Source organism: Aspergillus versicolor (assembly GCF_001890125.1).
Source record: "Aspergillus versicolor CBS 583.65 unplaced genomic scaffold ASPVEscaffold_2, whole genome shotgun sequence".
Lineage (NCBI taxonomy): Eukaryota > Fungi > Ascomycota > Eurotiomycetes > Eurotiales > Aspergillaceae > Aspergillus > Aspergillus versicolor.
This window is the reverse complement of record NW_024467525.1, coordinates 1,866,344-1,885,316: the sequence shown is the minus strand read 5'-3', so window position 1 is coordinate 1,885,316 and position 18,973 is coordinate 1,866,344. Positions and strand designations below refer to the sequence as shown.

The following is an 18,973-nucleotide window of genomic DNA, read 5'->3' as shown; positions in this document are numbered from 1 at the left end:
TGCTGTGGTTTTCTTTTCTTCTTCTTTTTGTTAACTCTAATGCCCCACGCATTTGATGGCGTTTTGACACATGTGTTTTTTTTTTTTTCCTTTTTCTTCTATTATGTTTTCCATGTATCGATGTATGCAACCTGCTTATTGGCCATGACTAGAGGGAATGACTGGGATGCTCCCACGGGACCAGTCGAAGTGCAGGTCGGCTGGCCGGGGAGCCGGGCTCTAGATCGCTGTCCTCTTTCGTGTATTTCAGCTGCGTTGTTTTCTGGAATCAAAAGCGCAATATTCTATGATGTTACGAAAGTCCAGCTCTTCCGGGTCGTAGATTCTCTATTACTAACATCTTTATTAACTAAGGCTGCATAGTGTATGGGCCATGGATGCCATGGTGCCTTAGGGCGGCGAGCCGCGGCGTGAGTGGGGTCACGAGAATGCAGCAAAAAAAAAAAGTCAGGTGCCAACGGCGGGGAAATTCTTTGGTTTTTCGGAGACCATCAACCCTCTCCGCTCTCGACTCTCTGCTCTGCTCGTACTACATTGCCATGTTGAGTTCTTTTTAGTCGTTTCGATATCCAACGCCTCTTTCATACCCCTCATCTTTTTGCTTCGGCTTATTGCTCGCACTTTGGCTTTTCGCCCGCTCTTCTACATATAGTTACTATGGCGTCGAATTCTATCAAGCTCTTGACCGGCAACAGCCATCCGGAGCTGGCCAGTTTGGTTGCGGATAGGTGTGGTAACCTTCATATGTTGTAGATTATTCTGCTCTCAGAAATTTCTGACTGACTGAATCAATTGGTCGATAGGCTCGGAATTGAATTGACCAAGATTATGGTTCTACAGTACTCGAACCAGGAAACGAGCGTAACGATTGGGGAGAGTGTCCGAGATGAGGACGGTATGGGCCCCTTGCCGGCTGTCTCATAGCCCTCAGTTTTTTTTTGGGGGGCAATTGAAAGTTGACTGGCGTCTCTGTCCGTCGGTTCTAGTATTCATCTTGCAGTCAACCCGACCGAACGATATCAACGACGGGTTAATGGAGCTTCTTATCATGATCAATGCTTGCAAGACCGCTTCTGCACGACGCATCACTGCTGTTATTCCAAACTTCCCTTATGCTCGCCAGGACAAGAAAGACAAGAGTCGTGCGCCAATTACAGCCAAACTTATGGCAAACATGCTGCAGACAGCTGGCTGCAACCATGTTATCACCATGGATCTCCATGCTAGCCAGATCCAGGGCTTTTTCAACGTACCTGTTGACAACCTATATGCGGAGCCGAGCATGCTTAAATGGATTCGGGAGAACCTTGATGTGAGCAACTGTGTGATCGTGAGTCCCGATGCCGGCGGTGCCAAACGGTAAGTGGATAATGCCCTGCAGTTCTACGTTATACCCAAATGCCTTGTGTTCATTCTTTGGATTTTAGAGCGACTGCCATTGCCGACCGGTTGGATCTACAATTTGCCTTGATCCATAAGGAACGTCCACGTCCGAACGAAGTCTCACGCATGGTCCTTGTTGGTAGCGTGAAAGATAAGGTGGCTATTATCGTTGATGATATGGCCGATACATGCGGAACCCTTGTCAAGGCAGCCGATACAGTTATGCAGCACGGTGCTAGGGAAGTCAACGCAATCGTCGTACACGGTATTCTTTCCGGCAAAGCCATTGACAATGTGAACAACAGCTGCCTGAAGCGGATAGTTGTGACCAACACCGTCCCCCATCAAGAGAAGAAGGAAGTTTGCGACAAGATTGAGACCATAGATATCAGTCCGACACTTGCAGAGGCTTGCCGCCGCACGCACAACGGCGAGTCTGTGAGTTTCTTATTTTCTCACACGGTTGCCTAGGGTTCCCATTGTCTCTTTTCTCGGATTGTACAAGATCTTTGAGAGCCCCGCGGGAGATTGTCAATTACCTTTCGTTTGTCTACTCTTCCATACAACTGCAAGTAATGAAGCATGAACCAGAAACAAAACTTTAGAGGATTTATTCGATCAGATCGAAAAGTTGACGGCGCTATTGTTTTCCACTTTACCGACTAGGTTACGAGTTGATGCACCTGTGTATATACCTTATTGTGCTGACGGAGTTCTTTGTATATGTGTTCTTATTTTTGTCTTTTTTTGGCTTGTCACACCTAGAAACGTTCCAATACATGGTTAAATTAAACATTATCTATCCGTGGCCGCGTTAATGTTGCAATCTACTCCAATGGCTGGATCGATATGCCGGTTGTTATATCAATCCCATTTTATCGTCTGGGGGGCAGACATGATATATTGGTGTTGAGGAGACCTTACTTCTACTGGGTTAATAAATCAGAGATCCTTCAACGTAACGATTTGTAGGATTCGAGACGGGCTTTGACGCCCTTTCACGGTGCCTCCGATAGGCGAAAATATGGAGCCTTTCTATCGGCAGTCTCGTGGGATGATATCGACCGACAGGAGCCAGCGAGAGTGGGCCTTTAGACTCACAGAAACAAAGACCGCCAGAGCCAAAATATATATGCTGCACACTACAATAACGCGATCGATATTCAAGCTTGATAGGTCATGAAATAATACGTTTTGAGTTTTATTTTGTCCACAGTCCAGCATGAGGAAGAAAAAAGAAAAAGAGATCTATGAAAGATCGACACGGCTTGAGCACTCCTCACAGTCCCCCGAGGTCTCGTTCGTAGATTGAAGGCTCTTTTCCCTCCCAAAAAGAGCTTCCATAGCCAGCTTCATGTTACTACCCTGGCTTCTTTTTTTTACAAAAAAAAATAGTTGGGGAAGAGGCAGGTATTGACCGTCGTTGTCTTGAGATTTCTTTATCCTTTTTGCATTTCCTTTCCTTTCCCTAGCCATAACAGAGAGACGTACGTAACCCGACCATTAGAAACCCCTCGGAGAAAGAAAGAATTGAAACCAAAACACCCTTTACTTCCTCATGGAAGACGCCCGTCGCTTGCGGAGCTCGTCCTTCTTGGCCTTCTCCTCGTGGACACGGCTGGCGAGGAGCTTGGCGTAGTCGTTACTGTGTACGTGTTAGTAGATATCCTTTACATGGACTTTGAGGACGGGGAAAGCTTACGCGGCCTCGCGAGCAGACTCAGCACGGCGGCGCTTGAGAGCGATTCTGTGACGCTTGTGCTGGAGACGCTGGGGGGTGACCAGACGCTGGATCTTGGGGGCCTTGGTGTAGTCCTTCTTGCCCTCCTTGGTGACGGTGCGGCGGATGACGAACTTGCGGACGTCGTCCTGCTTGTCGAGACCGAAGAAGCTGCGGATCTTGGTGGCACGCTTGGGTCCGAGTCTCTTGGGGACAACGGTGTCGGTGAGACCGGGGACCTCACCCTCACCCTGCTTGATGATGCTGAGAGCAAGGACGGCAAGGTCGAGACCGGTGATGGCACCACGGACACTCTTGCGCTTGCGCTCACCAGTGCGGCGGGGGCGGTAGCAGCTGTGGCCGTCGGCGAGGAGGAGACGGGTACGGGTGGGGAGAAGAACTATAGGGAACGTGTGAGTTTTCTTTTCCTTTCCTTGTCGTGATAATAATATTTTCTGGGCGGCGATTCGTTACATACCACCCTGCTTCATGGGGAAACCTGTAAACCAAAAAGAACGTTAGCCATTTGAACTTGTTTTATCATTTCAACAATTCCCCCGCAAAAGCGTGTGTAAGATTCCGGTGACATATCCACCGTCCACGCCCGAGGTCCAAGTTGTAGGCGAATATCGAGAAAAAAAGTCCAGTCGTACCTTGCTTGTCGTTACCACCAGTGATCTTGAAGAGGTAACCCTTGAATTCGTCACCGAGAGAGTCGCCGGGGACCTATTAAACCAGAAAGACGTCGCAATCAGCCACTCCAATTCATATTGATTCATTGTGCGTATTTCTAATTTTCTTTTTTTTTTTTGCTTTGGCGTAGAGCGGATGTGTATCTCGGGGATAGATAGAGGGATTCGACTAACTTCGGTGCCCATGCGCTTCTCCATGAAAGGACGAAGCTTGCGCTCATCGTCGATTTCGACGATCTTCTGCGACCCATTGGCCGGGTAGGAAATGTTGAGCTTCATCTTGACGGTGATGCGCGGTCAAGACGGAGGGCGCGGATTGTCGACGGTCGAAGTGGTGCGTTCGGTCGTTCAAGCAAAAGACAAGTGTGGATTTTTGTGTCGATTGCCCTTTGGTGTAGCGAGAATTCGGTCTGTGGGTGGCTGACTCAGCGGCTAACCCAGGAGGGTTTAGGCGCCTCGGTAGGGCTCTTAGTCATTCAGCGCCTGGGGCATCAACGAACGGCCCCTGTCACCCTTAGGCATCAGCCTGAAACTAGCTGGATTTGATGTGAAGATCGTCAGTCCAGTGTCTCTCACGAGCTCCGTCTCATCCTTTGTACATAGGGCCTGGTTCTATATTGTCGCATCTGTATAGATTCTCCTCGTATTCGCCATAATTCTCCTTCTATTCATCGCGCAGCTAGTTACATATCGCTATCTGATACGTAGTCTAGTGACGCAATGCAGCCAATTTGGGCAGTCCGGCCGCTTAATTATTCTCTAGACTGAGCAAGCCCATGATGGCTTCCCAAGAACTTTGTCTCTCTCCTTTTCTTTCTCTTCTGTGCCTCTCCTGGGACATGTATATGCCCGCTCGCTCAGCCTCTAATTGTTTCGATTCCTTTACCCTTCGTTTCCGCCTGTTAGTCCTCAACTGCCCCTTCTACTGATCCACTCTTTTCTCTTCCCCCTTTGCTCAAACACCACTCGCTGTCGCTCACGCGACACTATAAGAATCCGGACCATCGCCGGTTCTCAGCCTATCATCGACTTTTCCTCCAGGAAACAATATCGCTGGATCAGCTGCCCACGTAATCCGGCTTGTTAACTTTTGGTCTGATATATTTGGGGTCTACAACAAAGAAAATCTCGCCGATCTCCGATTCTCTACTCGGCACCTAACCTGGTCCGCGCTCTCAGCCGTTTCTTTGTATACGCGCTTTGTCTCCTCAATACGCGCCCGAAAATGAGGCTTGCTAGCAAGTTTCACATCGTTTGCCTTTTCGCGGTGTTTAGTATTCTTCTTTCTTCTTTGTTTCTCGGCTCTCAGCGTTTCTACTACCGAAGGGTGGGCGCTGCGGACCAACCAATTGTGGATTTCCAAGCCGCAACCTCCTCAGACCATCGACTGGTTGTTTTTGGTGATACATGGAGCGACAACAATGCCAAAGAGGTCCAGGGTGGAAGGGTCTGGACTGACTGGCTGTGCTCTTCAGTGAGTCTTGACCGAAGTTGGGTATATCGGATGCCCCGGAAATAAGCTGACTGAGTGACATCCGTAGTTCTCGTGCCATTATGAGAATCTTGCTCAGACCGCCAAGTCTCTGAGGGGAGCCTACGTTGGCTCTGTCGTGGAAAATAAGGAGATCCCCGGCGCAGTGGGCAGCCTATACAAGTTCCCAGTTGCCGATTTCAAGTCGCAGGTCAAGCAGTGGCTGGCAGCCGAGGCAAAAGCTGTGGAGAGTCTAGACGAGAGTGCGATTCATGACCGTCACAATCGCACCATTTTGGTCGTTTCCTTTGGAGTCTGGGATCTGTGGAATATGATCGAACAGGACTACAAGACAGCAACCAAATCAGTTGATCACAGCGTCGAAATCATCATGGAACAGTTAGATATGCTGTCTGAGAACTGGAGCAGTGACGACCTCAAAATCATCTTGACATTGGTTCCGGATGTAACCTTCCTTCCAGCTTTCCGTCCGCTTGGGGATCAGCATGTTTCTCAACACAAGGAGACCGTTAAGCTCGTTGCGCATTGGAACAGTAAGCTAAAAAGCGCAGTGGAGAAATGGGGGAAAGGAACGATTTATCTGTTCGATACCGAGGCGTTCCTCGTTGATCTCATCCGGGACCGCCAGCTCTATTCGGTGGGTATTGAAGAATCCAATGGGCTGGGTAGGAACCAAGATCCTGGGTGGGAGAATGTTGAGGATGCATGCGTCGAAAGCAAGCAGCAATGGGTAGTTACATCAGAAACCAAACGATGCGAAAACCCGGATAAGTACCTATTTTGGTAAGACGAAGGCATTACCCCGTCTCATTTGAGGATCCCGACTGATGTCTGGTAGGAATGAGATGCACCTCGGTCCCTCTGCTCACCGACTCATGGGCACTGAGGTGTTTCGTGGTATTGAGGAGATGTGGCTTCGGTAACGCAGAATGTGGATCTCTTGAATGGACTCCCCAGTCCCAAGGTTGCTCTCCAGTCTTCAGAGGTACTGGGTATCTGCCTGAATCGACTGAACAGGAAAGGGCCGGCCCTGGAAAGGGGGTATGAGCTAGGGAGAATGGTCGTCCTCGCCAAACGACTCAAATGTGAGCGAACGGACAGCACGGAGAGCCGCATCTCTGGAAGGAATGGCTTAAGAAGCCGGTCTCAGTACTTTTGATTACTGAGCATTAATAGGTCTTAGACATGGTGTTCACCAAAACCTGGAAGTAGGCACTCCAGGATGATGGCCAGCAACAAGGATAAACGTGGGTTTGTGGCACGGTAGTATGCCAACGATAGAGCATTGAAGACTGTGGAGACCCAGTATCTAGGCACCGGGCAAGGTGTTAAGGGATGGCATTGTAACACGATGATGAAAGTAGCTGTGGGGTGGATCGGAATGAGAGAAAAGCCGGAAGGAATGCCACCAAGCTGCAAGTTCCAGAACACGAATTCCCAGTTTGGGGTAGCATCTGCTCGCACCGCCGAACAGAGTAAGGTGTAAGGTAGAGTTCCAGGTGGTGTCGAGATCTTGGAAAGCCGGGGCCCTCAGGAGACTCGGAAAGGCCAGCGGGAATCACAGTGACCGGTGGGGGCGGATCTGCCAGTTCTTTGTTCTCAATTTCTTTGCTTCTTTCTTTGTCTCTCGGAGATCTGTTGGCGACGGCGCGGATGTTGGTTGGCAGATGCATAATGGGCAGCATTCGGTCGCTTCAGGGAGGGCACTGACTGGAAGTCACACCAAAAATGAAGCTCTTCTGCCTCGTCGTGGTGGTGGAGCGCAGCCATTGGGCGGGTGGCCCCTGCAGTCACGCCGCATGCGGGAACCGCAGACAAAGAACAACAATAATGGCGATGACCCTGCGGTAAACCCTTCGGTCGACCCTCTTGGGCATTGCTACCTTACCAGATACTGACGACTCCATTGCCTGGCTCGCCTGCTCGAGGTTCCTGGCTAGATCCAGATACAATTCAAATGTTTCATTCGGCGTTTGGCGGCCTCATCACATCATGAATCACATCCCTGGTTATGTGGTGGTGGAATCCAACGAACAACCAACAGGCGCTGAGACAAAGAACCAACGATCCCCGTCAGCGCTGGCCTGCAAGTGGAGGGAGAACAGAAGGCTTGGTCTTTAACAGTCACTCGATCCCTAACAAAGGACTTGAAAGCCCAAACCCAAATCCCAGTCGGCAGTCTGTCCATCTCTCGCCAACTAACACGTTCAAAGAAAGACAAAAGGGAGATCGCGAATCGGATTAATCCTGCCTGGCTGTTTTATTATTTTTATCTCTATTATTATTGTAAGCCTCCAAGCGCGAGGCTGCGTCCATCGCCCAGGGGCCTTATACATATCCTATTTCTTTCTTTCTTTCTTTCCCTCTCCTCTCGTTGCTTGTTTCTTTCTTTCTCTCGCGTTTGCACCCGGCTTTCTTTCACCCCGTCGCTCTCTGTCTCGCCTCTGCCTCTTTCTTTGGACCCCGGGTATTAAATAAATGTCTTACGATCGAGTTCTCCCAAAACCTCCTGCCCTGCACTATGACTCTCCCCAGGCCTCTTTATCAAGACCGACCAGCAACCTTCTTGAACATAAGATAATGAGCGACGCTATAACCATGTCTGACAACCGAATGGATAAGGCCCCGTCCTATCGCTACTCCGAAAGCCTGCCTCAGGTCAACCTTCTGTCTCTCCATCGCTCTCGTCTTAGCGCGGACAAGACCCCGACTAGCCCCTCAGCTTCATCCACCCTGGAGGCTTCCAAGCCGACGTCAGGTCTGCCAACGAAGTCCCTTCCGATACGGGATCAGTCTTCAATATCCGAGCGTTCCTCATCTTCTAGCCCGGTCAAGTCGGCGGCTCCAGGACCAAGAGAGTCGGTCACTCAGTTCTGTCTCTGTCAACCAGACCCTAAAATCCCTCGGCCTCGCAATGGTAAGCCAATAGAAACAAGGATAGTACACACCCCTGCTAATCTGCAGTTATCTACAGCTTTCATTCTCTATCGCCAGCACTACCAGGGGGCAGTAGTAGCTCAGAACCCTGGCTTAGCTAACCCCGACATATCAAAAATCATCGGTGAGCAATGGAGAAAGCTTCCACAAGCGACTAAGGATGAGTGGAAAGCTCTGGCAGAGGTGAATAAGCCCCAGGACGAGGCAGCATTTCTTCTTCTCTTTTAACTTGAATACAGGAAGAAAAAGCTCGGCATCAGCAGCAGTACCCCGAGTATCGCTATCAGCCTCGGCGTTATGGCCGCGATGGGAATTCAAGGAGTTTGAGCTCGGGGCTCAGTCATAATCCTCCCGGCTCCACGATCTGTAACCGATGTGGGGGCAGGATCATGAACCCACCTGCTTCACCAGACAATGTCTTTGGTTCAACTTCCAGCAGTTCTGTGTCGAGTGGGAGAGCATCCCAAGGGGATGTGGGATCAGCTCGGAGCAGTTATAGTGCGGATCAAAGGGCCATGAAGCATGGGAGTCATGGAGAGCACCGCCTCTCCCGCTCACGCCAGTGGGAGGAAAACGAAGCTCGGTCCCCCGATTCAAAACGGCGCCGAACAAATCCCATGCTATTTAGGACGGACTTACATCGTGATAAGAGCCCTCCAGGGTCACCATACTCCATGCCAGCATACGGCAGCCGCACAGATAGCGTAAGTGCACGAGGGATGGGTCATGCAATGCAAGCACCACGGGATCTTCGCCCGGTGAAAGAGTATCCGCAGCCAGATCCCAGCCTGAAGCTTCCGCCATTGCAGACAGCCACCTCAATGGCAGGTTCAGCTACACCAGTCACTCCATTTTCAGCAGCAGATGGCTTCAATGTAGAAGCGGCGGTGATGAACATCCCGTTTCTCAATAAAATTAAACTCCTGGCAAAAATATCGCCTCAACTTCCTTTGTCATTCCGTGAAGGAGAGTCTCCTCGTCGTGGTCCCGTGATCGCTGTAGATGGGCGGGATTCAACGTTAGTGAAGACGGTAACGGAATACCTAAGCACCGCACTGCAAAAGGAAGGCAAGTTTCAGTCTCGTATCTTTGACGGTCCCGAGATTATCCAACAAAAACGAGAAGGTAGTGCGGAGCCCGAAGAGATGGGCGACAAGCAGGTTGAGTACTTCAACCGCATTTCCAAGTGGCACCAGATCTCGGATGAGATCAAAAACTTCGTCAAGTCGGAGCCATCGCGTCGCTCTGCAGAACCCGGCTCAGGGAACGAGGCTGGCGGCTCTCCCGGTGTCTCACCGCGAACCATTATTACCAAGACGACAGATATACAGATGAGTTCACCACCAGCGTCCAGCGAGAATGGGTCAGAGACTTCATCGTCTCCGCCAGGGACTGCTGTCCCTAGTTCTCTGCCTGTGGCTTTAGTCCCACGGTATCAACTTACGACGGCCGATGCATATGCATGCATGGTGCCCATTGCTGACTCCTATAACATCCCGGATCATTGGCAGTGGATGGCATCCCTATGGCGCGGCGCAGTTGGGCCTGATATCACAGTATACGTCAAGGATTGCGATGCGCAAGAGATGAAGCACGCCGGTAATCCTGTTGATATCCGCCTACAGGATGCGAAAACGGTTGTCGTTCGGAAACTTGCAAATTCTCCGAATGAGATCGAGGAGAAAGTCCTGAAGCGGCTAGGCTTCGAGATTGAAGACTACCTTACTCAATAGTCTCAGTAGCCTCTCTCCATGTGCTCCTTTTGCTTTAGTGTTTTTCTTTATCTTCTATTGTCAGTGTTACTGGGTTTAGCATTTACGCCGGGCTCACTACAAGGGTGCTTTGGGAGGTTATCTGATCATGATACATACTGTAGTTAACTACTCCGTACATGCGACGGATTGGAGGTTTTGGATTTTTCTTCTGAACTTGCGGAATTCTTGGCAAATATCTCGTTCTATAGTATAAGTGCTCTACTTGACTTGGATATTATAATATCTTAATCCCACCTATCAAGTCGTCACTGAATAACTTTTACATTTCGTACGATTTTTGCTCTGATGGTTACTGGTGCCTGAGGCTGCTGTACTTTTTTTCAATATAACTAAATTGAGTAAGGCGTGAAGCGGTCAGTGCTCACAGCCAATGATAACCGCCGACATGAACAGCCCCAGGAACAGGGCATCCATGGATATCAGCCGGAGCCTCAGTCGCAACTTCTCCTCTATCCATTCATTCCATCATCCTATAATGCAGTAATAAGAGCCTCCTGCGGCTCATATAAATATGATTTTGGGCTTTAATCATCAAGAGATATGTCTTGATTCTTTGTCCGTTGCCTCTGATGGGGTATCTCATCTCAAGGTGTGTTACTGCCCCCATCGACTGGGCATGACTGAGTCAGGCCTTCAGAAAATGCCCTTATATGGCCGTTCCAAAGATATAGGCTCACATTTCTAACACAGGGCAGAAACACAACACACCCTGGGGCCTCTCAAGGCCCCACTGTAATCATGGACTCTGCGCAACCGCTGAATCCCCCTTCTCTCCTCAACACCTCGGGGAGCAATACTAATCCAGCATCAAGTTCTGCATCATCCGTGGTCCTCAAGTCCTCGGTAAAAAACCCCAAGACCGAGATGGCCCTCTTACTTGAAAACCTGGACTCTTTCATTGCTGTTGGTGTTTTGGAGAAGCCGAGTGCAGATCTCGAGGGTATCAGCCCTGCCAATGGATTATTCCCTGGTGCGGAAATTGCCAACTTAGAGAAGCACAACTGGATAAGGACTACCACGCACGAGAAGCAAACCAGTAATGTTTCTTATGTCCGCGTTTATGTTCTGCCTGACGATGTTGGACGGAAGTTCATCCCGCGGTCTAACACCGGGCTGAGAAGAGCGCTCAAGATCGTGATGTCGAGGGTGGATCCTTCGCCTAAGGCTTGGGCCGGGGAAGAGATGTCGGATGAGAGGATAGTGAATTTTTCTCCCGTGAGCGCCGATGATGAGTCTCTGTGGTATATCTTCAATACTCTCCAGGACCCGAGCCCTGCCGTGGAGATGATGCGGAACCCTTATGCCAAACAAGCCATGCAGGATATGCTTTCCACCACTTCTCCCTATCAAAGTGAGGCTGAAGATGGAAAGACATTCACTGGTGTTTTGGGGCTCACGACTCCGCTGTATCCTTATCAGCGCCGTTCCGCGGCCACAATGATTCAGCGCGAAGTACAACCGCATCAAATGCTGGATCCACGACTACAGCCTTGTATGAGTCCGACAGGCCAGGAATACTACTATGACAGAGAAAGGGGGAGTATTGTACGGGAGAAGAAAATGTATTCGGAGGCCAGTGGAGGGATTTTGGCAGAGACTATGGGCTGCGGCAAAACTTTGATTTGTCTGGCTGTGATTTTGGCTACTCGTGGCCACTTCCCGCAAATCCCCCTTGAGTATCAGTCTATGCAAAACACAGAGAGGCCTCGAACAGGTAGCCTTGTTGAGATGGCGGCGGCAACTGCTGGTCGGTTGTCCGTGCCGTGGAAAGCTCATTTTGACCACTTGGCTAAGATGGGAGAGGTTTACGATAGGTGCATTAAAGCCTGCGAGGCCAACCGTGGCTCGTACGCTATTACTGCTCCGACAGGGAGATATACAGGCCGTACAACGGTCGAATACCCTCGTTTGGCTGAGCAGCGCATCCAACTTTGCTCTGGGACCTTAATCATCGTGCCTCCTAACCTCCTTGATCATTGGGTAAGCGAAATCGAGGTGCATACAGAGGGCCTGAAGGTTCTTAAATTGCAGAGCACTGCAGATGTGACTCCGTCGTCAGAAGACCTTTTCGCATACGATATTGTTCTCTTTTCGAAAACCAGATTCGAGAAAGAGGCAGATGACAAGAAAATTTCACCATTGACAAAACTGCATTGGTTGAGGATTATCGTCGATGAAGGACACAACGTGGCTGGCCACGGACAGAAAACGGTTATGACACATCTTCTTGATCAGATTCGTGTTGAGAGACGATGGGTCGTATCTGGGACTCCGTCCAGCGGGCTGTACGGAGTTGAAGTCAGCTTGGCCTCTCAGGAAACACACACAACCGACACTGATTTGACTGAGGCGACCACGGCCGTGCTCCGGGGGAGGAAGAAGACCGGGAAAGCTGTCGATAATGAGTTGAAAGACCTGGATAAGCTACGTCTGATAGTTGTCGAATTCTTGGGTCTCAAGCCCTGGTCCAACTCTAGGAACGACGATCCCGCCAATTGGACGACGTATATAAAACCCGTTGGGCCCGATGGAAAGCGACGAAAGGCTCCGTCTCTGCGAGCGACCTTACAAAGCCTAGTTGTTCGCCACCAGTTGGATGTAATCCACAATGAGATTCCCCTCCCGCGGCTGCACAACAAAGTGGTGCATCTAGAACCAACATTCTACGACAAGCTGAGTCTGAACTTGTTCATCTTCATCCTTGCCGTCAACGCAGTCACGTCAGAGAGACAGGACCAAGATTACATGTTTCATCCACGGAACCGCAAACATCTCAGTCGTGTTATTAGCAATTTGCGACAAGCCGGTTTTTGGTGGGCGGGCTCGGATTTTGAGTTGCAAGGGACCGTCGATGTCGCTGTCAAATACCTTGAGGACAACAGGGAGAAGATGAGCAAATACGATATTGCAGTTCTTAAGCAAGGAATTGGAATTGCCCAAACTGCACTCGACTCTGGTGGCTGGAATGGATTTAAGAAGATGCATGAGTTGGGAGTTTTTGTTTCCAATTTCCCATCAGAGGCACGGAATTTCTGGGCGTTAGATCCGGCTCAATCTCATCGGGAGCCTTTGCTGCTAGGAATATCTCAAGCGCGTTTGGCCCAACAGTTTGTCACAAAGCATTTAGAAGCTGGCGATCCGGCCGAGGGCTTAGCTGGTGCGGGTATCAAGATCCGTAGCGAGCTGTCCAACCGTGAGGGATTTGACACCTCAGCTACGCCCAAAAAGACTACCCCTGAAAGTCCAGTCAAGAGCAAGGCCAAGGATACCTTTCTGAAAGGATTTTACCAGGAACTGTCTCCGGAATCACCGCTCATCCGGACCAAGCTGATCGCTACAGCATCAGCTAAGTTAACCTACCTGCTAGACCAGGTTCAGGAACACCACAAGGAGGAAAAGATTATCATCTTCTACGACAACAACAACTCGGCGTACTGGATTGCTGAAGGCCTTGAACTCCTCGGAATTGATTTCCGTATCTACGCCAATACCTTGAAACCAGCGCTTCGTGAAGAATATCTTACCTTGTTCCGCGAGTCCGAACACGTCCGCGTGCTGCTAATGGATCTTCGTCAAGCCTCTCATGGTCTCCACATTGCACACGCATCGAGGGTCTACATAGTCAACCCTATTTGGCAGCCAAATATCGAGAGCCAAGCAATCAAACGTGCCCACCGCATTGGACAAACCCGTCCTGTATTCGTCGAGACTCTCGTCCTCCGAGGCACGCTGGAAGACAAGATTCTTCAACGCCGAAAGGCAATGTCCGACACGGAAATACAGAACGACCTATTAGACGACAGTACCATGAGTTCAATAATCCAAAACGAAAGCTTCATTCCCATGCCGTTCCATGAAGGCTTGGCATCTCTCGCATATCTTAGCCACCCTACAGGCCTTTTTGACAGGCACCGTCTCCCGATTCCTGATAATGCTGGAGCCAATACCGGAGCGGTGCCTGAGTACAAAATCCCCACAACGCCATCGAAACGAAGACGCAGTGTTAACCTAGGCTTTGACTTGGAGCCCGACCTTCTCTCGCCAAAGCGGCGACGAACTCCCCCGCGTTTGCAATTTCGCGATGCGAATGGGATAATCATGGATTCGCCGAGTCCACGACGGAGTGTCACTCCTACTCGCCACCTTGTTCAATTTACCACGACTTGAGTAGGAGCGTCGATCTGCCATACTAGTATTTGATGATGTTGCTTCCAGATTTTGTATACCCTTATGACCAATGAATGTAAACATTTCTTCTCAGTTCATTATACATTAAAATTCTTGCGTATGTGTGCAATAATCATAGTTTCCTTGGATTTGCGTCTTTCTGTCCCATAATAGAAGAACTGGCCAGATCCTAATCCAATATATGTATGGACCTGGACCTAGCTACCTAGTATAGTATCAACATTACCTCATCCGGTAAACCCGCTCACATCATACATCACATGATACCCCACCTCGAAGCTCAACAACCAACGTAATTCAACAGAATAAAAGACAAGCCTCAAATCCTCCAGGAGAAGAGACATAGAAATAGACAAGAAAAGGTCGCAAAAAACCATGCCAAAAACATCCATAATCGCCCTCTCAGGACCCTCCTCAAGCGGGAAAACTACCCTCGCCCGACTTCTCCAGCGCATCTTCTCCAACCATCCACAGCAGCATCTATCAACGTTTATAATCCACGAAGATGACTTTTACCATCCTGACGACAAGTAGATATCCCCTTTCTCCAGTGAAAAACCACAAAGAAAAAAGGGCAGCTGCTAAAAGGATATTCAGGATCCCTTACACAACAACACCCTCTGGCACCCCAATCCAAGACTGGGATTGCCTTGAGGCATTGGACATCAACTTCCTAACCTCGGCACTCCGTTACGTCCATGAACACGGGCATCTCCCACCCCGGCTACGCTCAAAGGAGGACCTAAATGATGTTACCCCTGGCTCGGGTGTTGAAGACGCGCTTGTTGAGGAATTGAGAGGGTATGTCTCTGAACGGGCCGGGAAGATTTTATCATCTTCGTCGTCGTCTCCCGTAACGCTAGCGATTCTGGAAGGGTTCCTCTTGTATGCGCCTCCGCGATCTGAGAATGGAGGAGAAGGGCATGGACTGCGCGGTGTACATGACCAGATCGATGTGCGGTTTTTCCTGCCCGCGCCGTATGATCTTGTTAAGGAGCGGAGGGAGAATAGGAGTGGGTATGTGACTATTGGGCCCGCGCCCGGACCGGACCTACCGCAGAGGTCATCGGCCTCGGTCTCGGATGATGGGAAAGGTGGTGAGGAGGTGGATTTAGAAAAGGAAGATGACCGGCCACCGCAGAATTTCTGGACCGACCCGCCAGGTTATGTGGATGATATTGTCTGGCCGCGTTATGTGAGGGATCATGCGTGGTTATTGCTTCCGGAGGAGGAGGCAGGATCGGAGCCTCTGTCTTCTACTGAGAATACAGACGATCTGGTTAAGAGGGTTGGCCGGGGCATCAACGTGAGGGCAGACGCTGGAGTCACTGTTGCTCCCGGCCAGGGTGCTCTCCCAATGGCAGATTTGCTGAAGTGGGCGGTTGAAAAAGTCTTGAATCATCTAGAAAAGAGCAACAGACTCGGTAACTAAATATACTCATAAATTTTTCTGGTGATTATTCATATACTCATACTAAGCCCCCACTTAATATGCCCAATACCTTTAATCTAAGAGAACAAATCACGGAATGAGCTTCCCATTTAAACAGGACCCGACCAACCAAGCCAATAATCAATCCTGTCCCTAAACGAAACCGGGGATTCCTCGTGCTCACGACCATCTGTGCCCGGCTCCATCCCAACATCCTCCTGGGGCTGTTCTTCGTTGCCCACTGACTCCTTCTCTTCCACATCCAGGCTGACGATTGTATATCCGTTCAACACCCCCAAAATTCCCATACCAGTGTTAGACGAGACTTGGTCATTAACGTTTTCCTGACCTTTCTCGCACAGCTTCTCCGATGGAGACCACACTACCTGACTTCTTTGTCCCGGGGTTTGTACGGGAGCTTGCGTTAGCGGAGATAAATTCTGTCCGAGATTACGAGAATTCGAAGGCATACTAAAAGCAATCCGTAGAAAAGCAAGGCACAATACACCGACCAAAGCTTGGTTCAAAAGGCTGATCGGGTTCTGATAGTAACGTGCAAGCCGTGACTGAACTACCCGTTCAATATGGGATAGAAATGACTGCCCTGCGTTTTGCTGGAAAGGCGTCTCTTTCGGTTCATCGTTTGCTCTTTTGTGCATTATCTCAATTTGCTTATAGCTTTGAGTGAATTCACTGCTACTGTCAAAGTCGACTTCTGTAGTCTCGGCTCCAGAGAACAGATATGATGGATCAGTTAACACCTCCAGTAACGAATACCGCAAGGATTCTTGCCGACGCTCGTAAGACTTGTATGATGCTGGGTATATGCGTGGAACCCAATATGCTGCTCTTTGTCCGGGAAACTCCATTTCCCATTTCACATAAAAAGTGTTCATGCTCGTAGGTGAGCAGGTAACCTGGATACGCGAGACTCCCATGGGGGTGTTATCGTTGGCCTCAATGAGAATCTTCTTCGTTGCGTGTTTCTGGGAAGTCACGTCACATTTGAAGCAGCCATCTGGGCCTCCATCCACATAAAGGAAGATGGTGCACCTGTTGCTCCAAAAGCAGCGGTTATATAGCGCTATGGAGCACATGGCATGGAACCTCATCTGAATGGCCGACTTGTCACTCCCGTCACTAGTGTTCGACGTTTTGACTATACTGTGGGAAACGATCTCTTGGTCGACGGTGAAGTCAGCAATATTGCCGCAATATTCCCTGTCACATCGACGAAGGGGGAGCACAAGGCTCCCGGAGTTAGTAAACTCGGCAACAAGACAATTTTCCACAAACGTTGCTCTGTTAACATTCGTAGTCCGAATCTCTAGGCCTTGGTTATCGGGCATGAGGAACAGGAGAACTCCAATCCTACCGGGTCCCGTCTTTGGAATCCCAGGAATTTCGAAATCGTTCCACCCTTTAATACTCTGAAGCGTCACATAGATGGCTATAGTTATGCTAACCTTGAATGTGGCTGGGCATACTCTTTCGGAATTTTTGAGGAATACGAGTCCATCGGTTTCTTCCACCTCTGGCTGGTCTGATGGCCCTGTTCGTTCACCATGGCAGTTGGCCTCTCTCAAGTTCCCTGGTAAGTAATATGACATCGCTTCATCATCCATACCACTGGACTCTATGTTCCTCTCCTCGGGTTCCGTTCCTAGGTCCCTAGATGTGACAGACGACAATGGCCGGCCATCAAGGCTGTCTGTCTCGGTCGTCCCGTCACTGGGTAGTCGAAAGCGGACTCGAGCTTCCTTGATCGGCTTTATTTGAGCAGTACTAGCCGCTGTCGCAGAGCTCTCAGAGACATTCTCTTTTATGAAACGGGACTCTACCGCGGTATCAGCGGGACTCGTTGACGCCGAATTATCTGAATATCCTGCTGAACTCGGTCTAGAGATGACGCTGGGCATTTGAATCTGCTTAGCTTTGAAAGCGGACTGTCCAAACACTCCTACACTTTGTGTGGCTGACGCTCCCTTGCCGGGTGATCTAGGCGGACTCCTGGGGTTAACGTTTTCATTGGGCGCAATTAGACTGGGACTGGGTAATTTGGTTGGCCTTAACTTCCTTGGGCTTCTAGGGCATGCGATTTCTCTTCGGTTAATGGAATCTGAATTAGGCTTTTCTGTGTTTTGATCTCCTGTCCCAGTTGGCGCAACCGGATTCAATTGGCGAGCCTTGCGGTTTGTCCCATCCGTTAATGATCCACCACGTTCACAATCCCCATCAGATCCGGAATCGGGAAAGTCGGCATCAGTAGCGCTCCTCTTTCGCGATCTAATCAGCCTCTCATTCTCTGACTTGGGGGAGCGCGGGGGTCTCATAGATGACACTGAGGATACAGGGCTGGCCAGTGCGGGTTCAGTGTTGTGGGTTTTCAAAGTGCAGTGAGTGCTTTGGCTAGCCGCTGGTGCCTCTTCGTTCTCCTGTGATGTCAGTCTAGTGTCAGGCATACGGGTCTCATCGAGCATGTTTTCATCGCAAGGATTCGACCTAGCATCACGGCTGCGGTTGTGTGCAAGAGGGGAGAAACCGAATAAAGGGCTCCGGGGAGCGCCAAATTCCTCATTATCCGGGTGGTATTCTGTCTCTGAGATGCGTTCCAAAAACTTTTCATCAAGGAATATGCCCGGACCTCGTACGTTTAGTAGCTGTAATTGCGTATTGGGAACACATTTGACCTATTGGATCCAAACCACCTATGAGCATAACATGTGGAAAGGCGGGGAATCAGTTGGCAATTACCTCGAGGGAAATCTTGACATTTACGAACTCGTCGTACTCTCCACTCCATGTGCAACGAATCTCCAGATCACCGTACTCGGGCTCTGGGGCGGAAGCGTAGCTGCGATTCCTCTGGTATGTGGTCATGGTATGCTGTTGTATCGACGCTCTGATGAAAGGTGGAAGGGTCGCTTAAAAGCAGAAAATCCGACAGGATGGAAGAGAGTCAGATGAAAAAGATGTAGGCTCTTGTCTGAGGAGGTTGGAAGAAAGCAATGAATTATGAGAGCCGGTGGTGTTAATCGCTCAAAAGAGAAGGGACAATCAACACCTGCGGCACTGGCAACATCACCCCAACAATCACTTCAAGCACCACCCGGCCGCACCTCTATACACAGCACATAGCAGGCTCGAGCCTTGATTATTTAATTAACGAGTGCCTCCGCCTCAAGTCTTATCATGGTCAGCAAGAAAACCAGTCCATTGCTTGTCTAACAGTAACTCGCACCGTAGCAATAAGGATATGTACAAGGAATTGAAGCATTCATTACCTTTTCCCATAGAACCCACAGTAAAACAGACGCAAACCATATAGTAGAAACAGCCATCCAGTCCTGTTGA

General features: G+C 49.7%; 7 protein-coding genes across 7 annotated transcripts; 4 read left to right on the top strand and 3 right to left on the bottom strand.

Moving 5' to 3' along the window:
* Positions 1 to 657: 657 nt before the first annotated feature.
* On the top strand, positions 658 to 2,300 carry ASPVEDRAFT_185967 (ribose-phosphate diphosphokinase; the record flags this gene model as incomplete). The annotated part of the gene is made up of 4 exons (XM_040808965.1): positions 658 to 728; positions 804 to 895; positions 987 to 1,359; positions 1,428 to 2,300. 4 exons carry the CDS (start codon positions 658 to 660, stop codon positions 1,852 to 1,854), a joined length of 963 nt encoding a protein of 320 aa, XP_040664255.1. The 3' UTR covers positions 1,855 to 2,300.
* A 90-nt stretch (positions 2,301 to 2,390) lies between these two features.
* ASPVEDRAFT_37956 (uncharacterized protein) lies at positions 2,391 to 2,672 on the bottom strand. The gene has a single exon (XM_040811602.1). The coding sequence runs from the start codon at positions 2,605 to 2,607 to the stop codon at positions 2,419 to 2,421; it is 189 nt and encodes a 62-aa protein (XP_040664254.1). The 5' UTR covers positions 2,608 to 2,672; the 3' UTR covers positions 2,391 to 2,418.
* A 259-nt stretch (positions 2,673 to 2,931) lies between these two features.
* On the bottom strand, positions 2,932 to 4,074 carry ASPVEDRAFT_123793 (40S ribosomal protein eS6; the record flags this gene model as incomplete). The annotated part of the gene is made up of 5 exons (XM_040806117.1): positions 2,932 to 3,028; positions 3,086 to 3,503; positions 3,582 to 3,602; positions 3,757 to 3,829; positions 3,970 to 4,074. The coding sequence occupies 5 exons, from the start codon at positions 4,072 to 4,074 to the stop codon at positions 2,932 to 2,934; spliced, it is 714 nt and encodes a 237-aa protein (XP_040664253.1).
* A 946-nt stretch (positions 4,075 to 5,020) lies between these two features.
* On the top strand, positions 5,021 to 6,210 carry ASPVEDRAFT_80136 (uncharacterized protein; the record flags this gene model as incomplete). The annotated part of the gene is made up of 3 exons (XM_040816821.1): positions 5,021 to 5,269; positions 5,337 to 6,070; positions 6,126 to 6,210. The coding sequence occupies 3 exons, from the start codon at positions 5,021 to 5,023 to the stop codon at positions 6,208 to 6,210; spliced, it is 1,068 nt and encodes a 355-aa protein (XP_040664252.1).
* A 1,675-nt stretch (positions 6,211 to 7,885) lies between these two features.
* Positions 7,886 to 9,957, top strand: ASPVEDRAFT_25362 (putative HMG box transcriptional regulator; the record flags this gene model as incomplete). Its single annotated transcript, XM_040809771.1, has 3 exons — positions 7,886 to 8,204; positions 8,262 to 8,407; positions 8,464 to 9,957. 3 exons carry the CDS (start codon positions 7,886 to 7,888, stop codon positions 9,955 to 9,957), a joined length of 1,959 nt encoding a protein of 652 aa, XP_040664251.1.
* Positions 9,958 to 10,422: 465 nt separating this feature from the next.
* ASPVEDRAFT_161747 (uncharacterized protein) lies at positions 10,423 to 15,671 on the top strand. The gene is made up of 4 exons (XM_040808592.1): positions 10,423 to 10,588; positions 10,690 to 14,145; positions 14,500 to 14,717; positions 14,785 to 15,671. Exons 1-4 carry the CDS (start codon positions 10,511 to 10,513, stop codon positions 15,617 to 15,619), a joined length of 4,587 nt encoding a protein of 1,528 aa, XP_040664250.1. The 5' UTR covers positions 10,423 to 10,510; the 3' UTR covers positions 15,620 to 15,671.
* Positions 15,672 to 15,674: 3 nt separating this feature from the next.
* On the bottom strand, positions 15,675 to 18,636 carry ASPVEDRAFT_463675 (uncharacterized protein). The gene is made up of 3 exons (XM_040813533.1): positions 18,374 to 18,636; positions 16,092 to 18,309; positions 15,675 to 16,037 (listed from the first exon to the last, which is right to left on the bottom strand). The coding sequence occupies exons 1-3, from the start codon at positions 18,497 to 18,499 to the stop codon at positions 15,730 to 15,732; spliced, it is 2,652 nt and encodes an 883-aa protein (XP_040664249.1). The 5' UTR covers positions 18,500 to 18,636; the 3' UTR covers positions 15,675 to 15,729.
* Between the last annotated feature and the right edge of the window lie 337 nt (positions 18,637 to 18,973).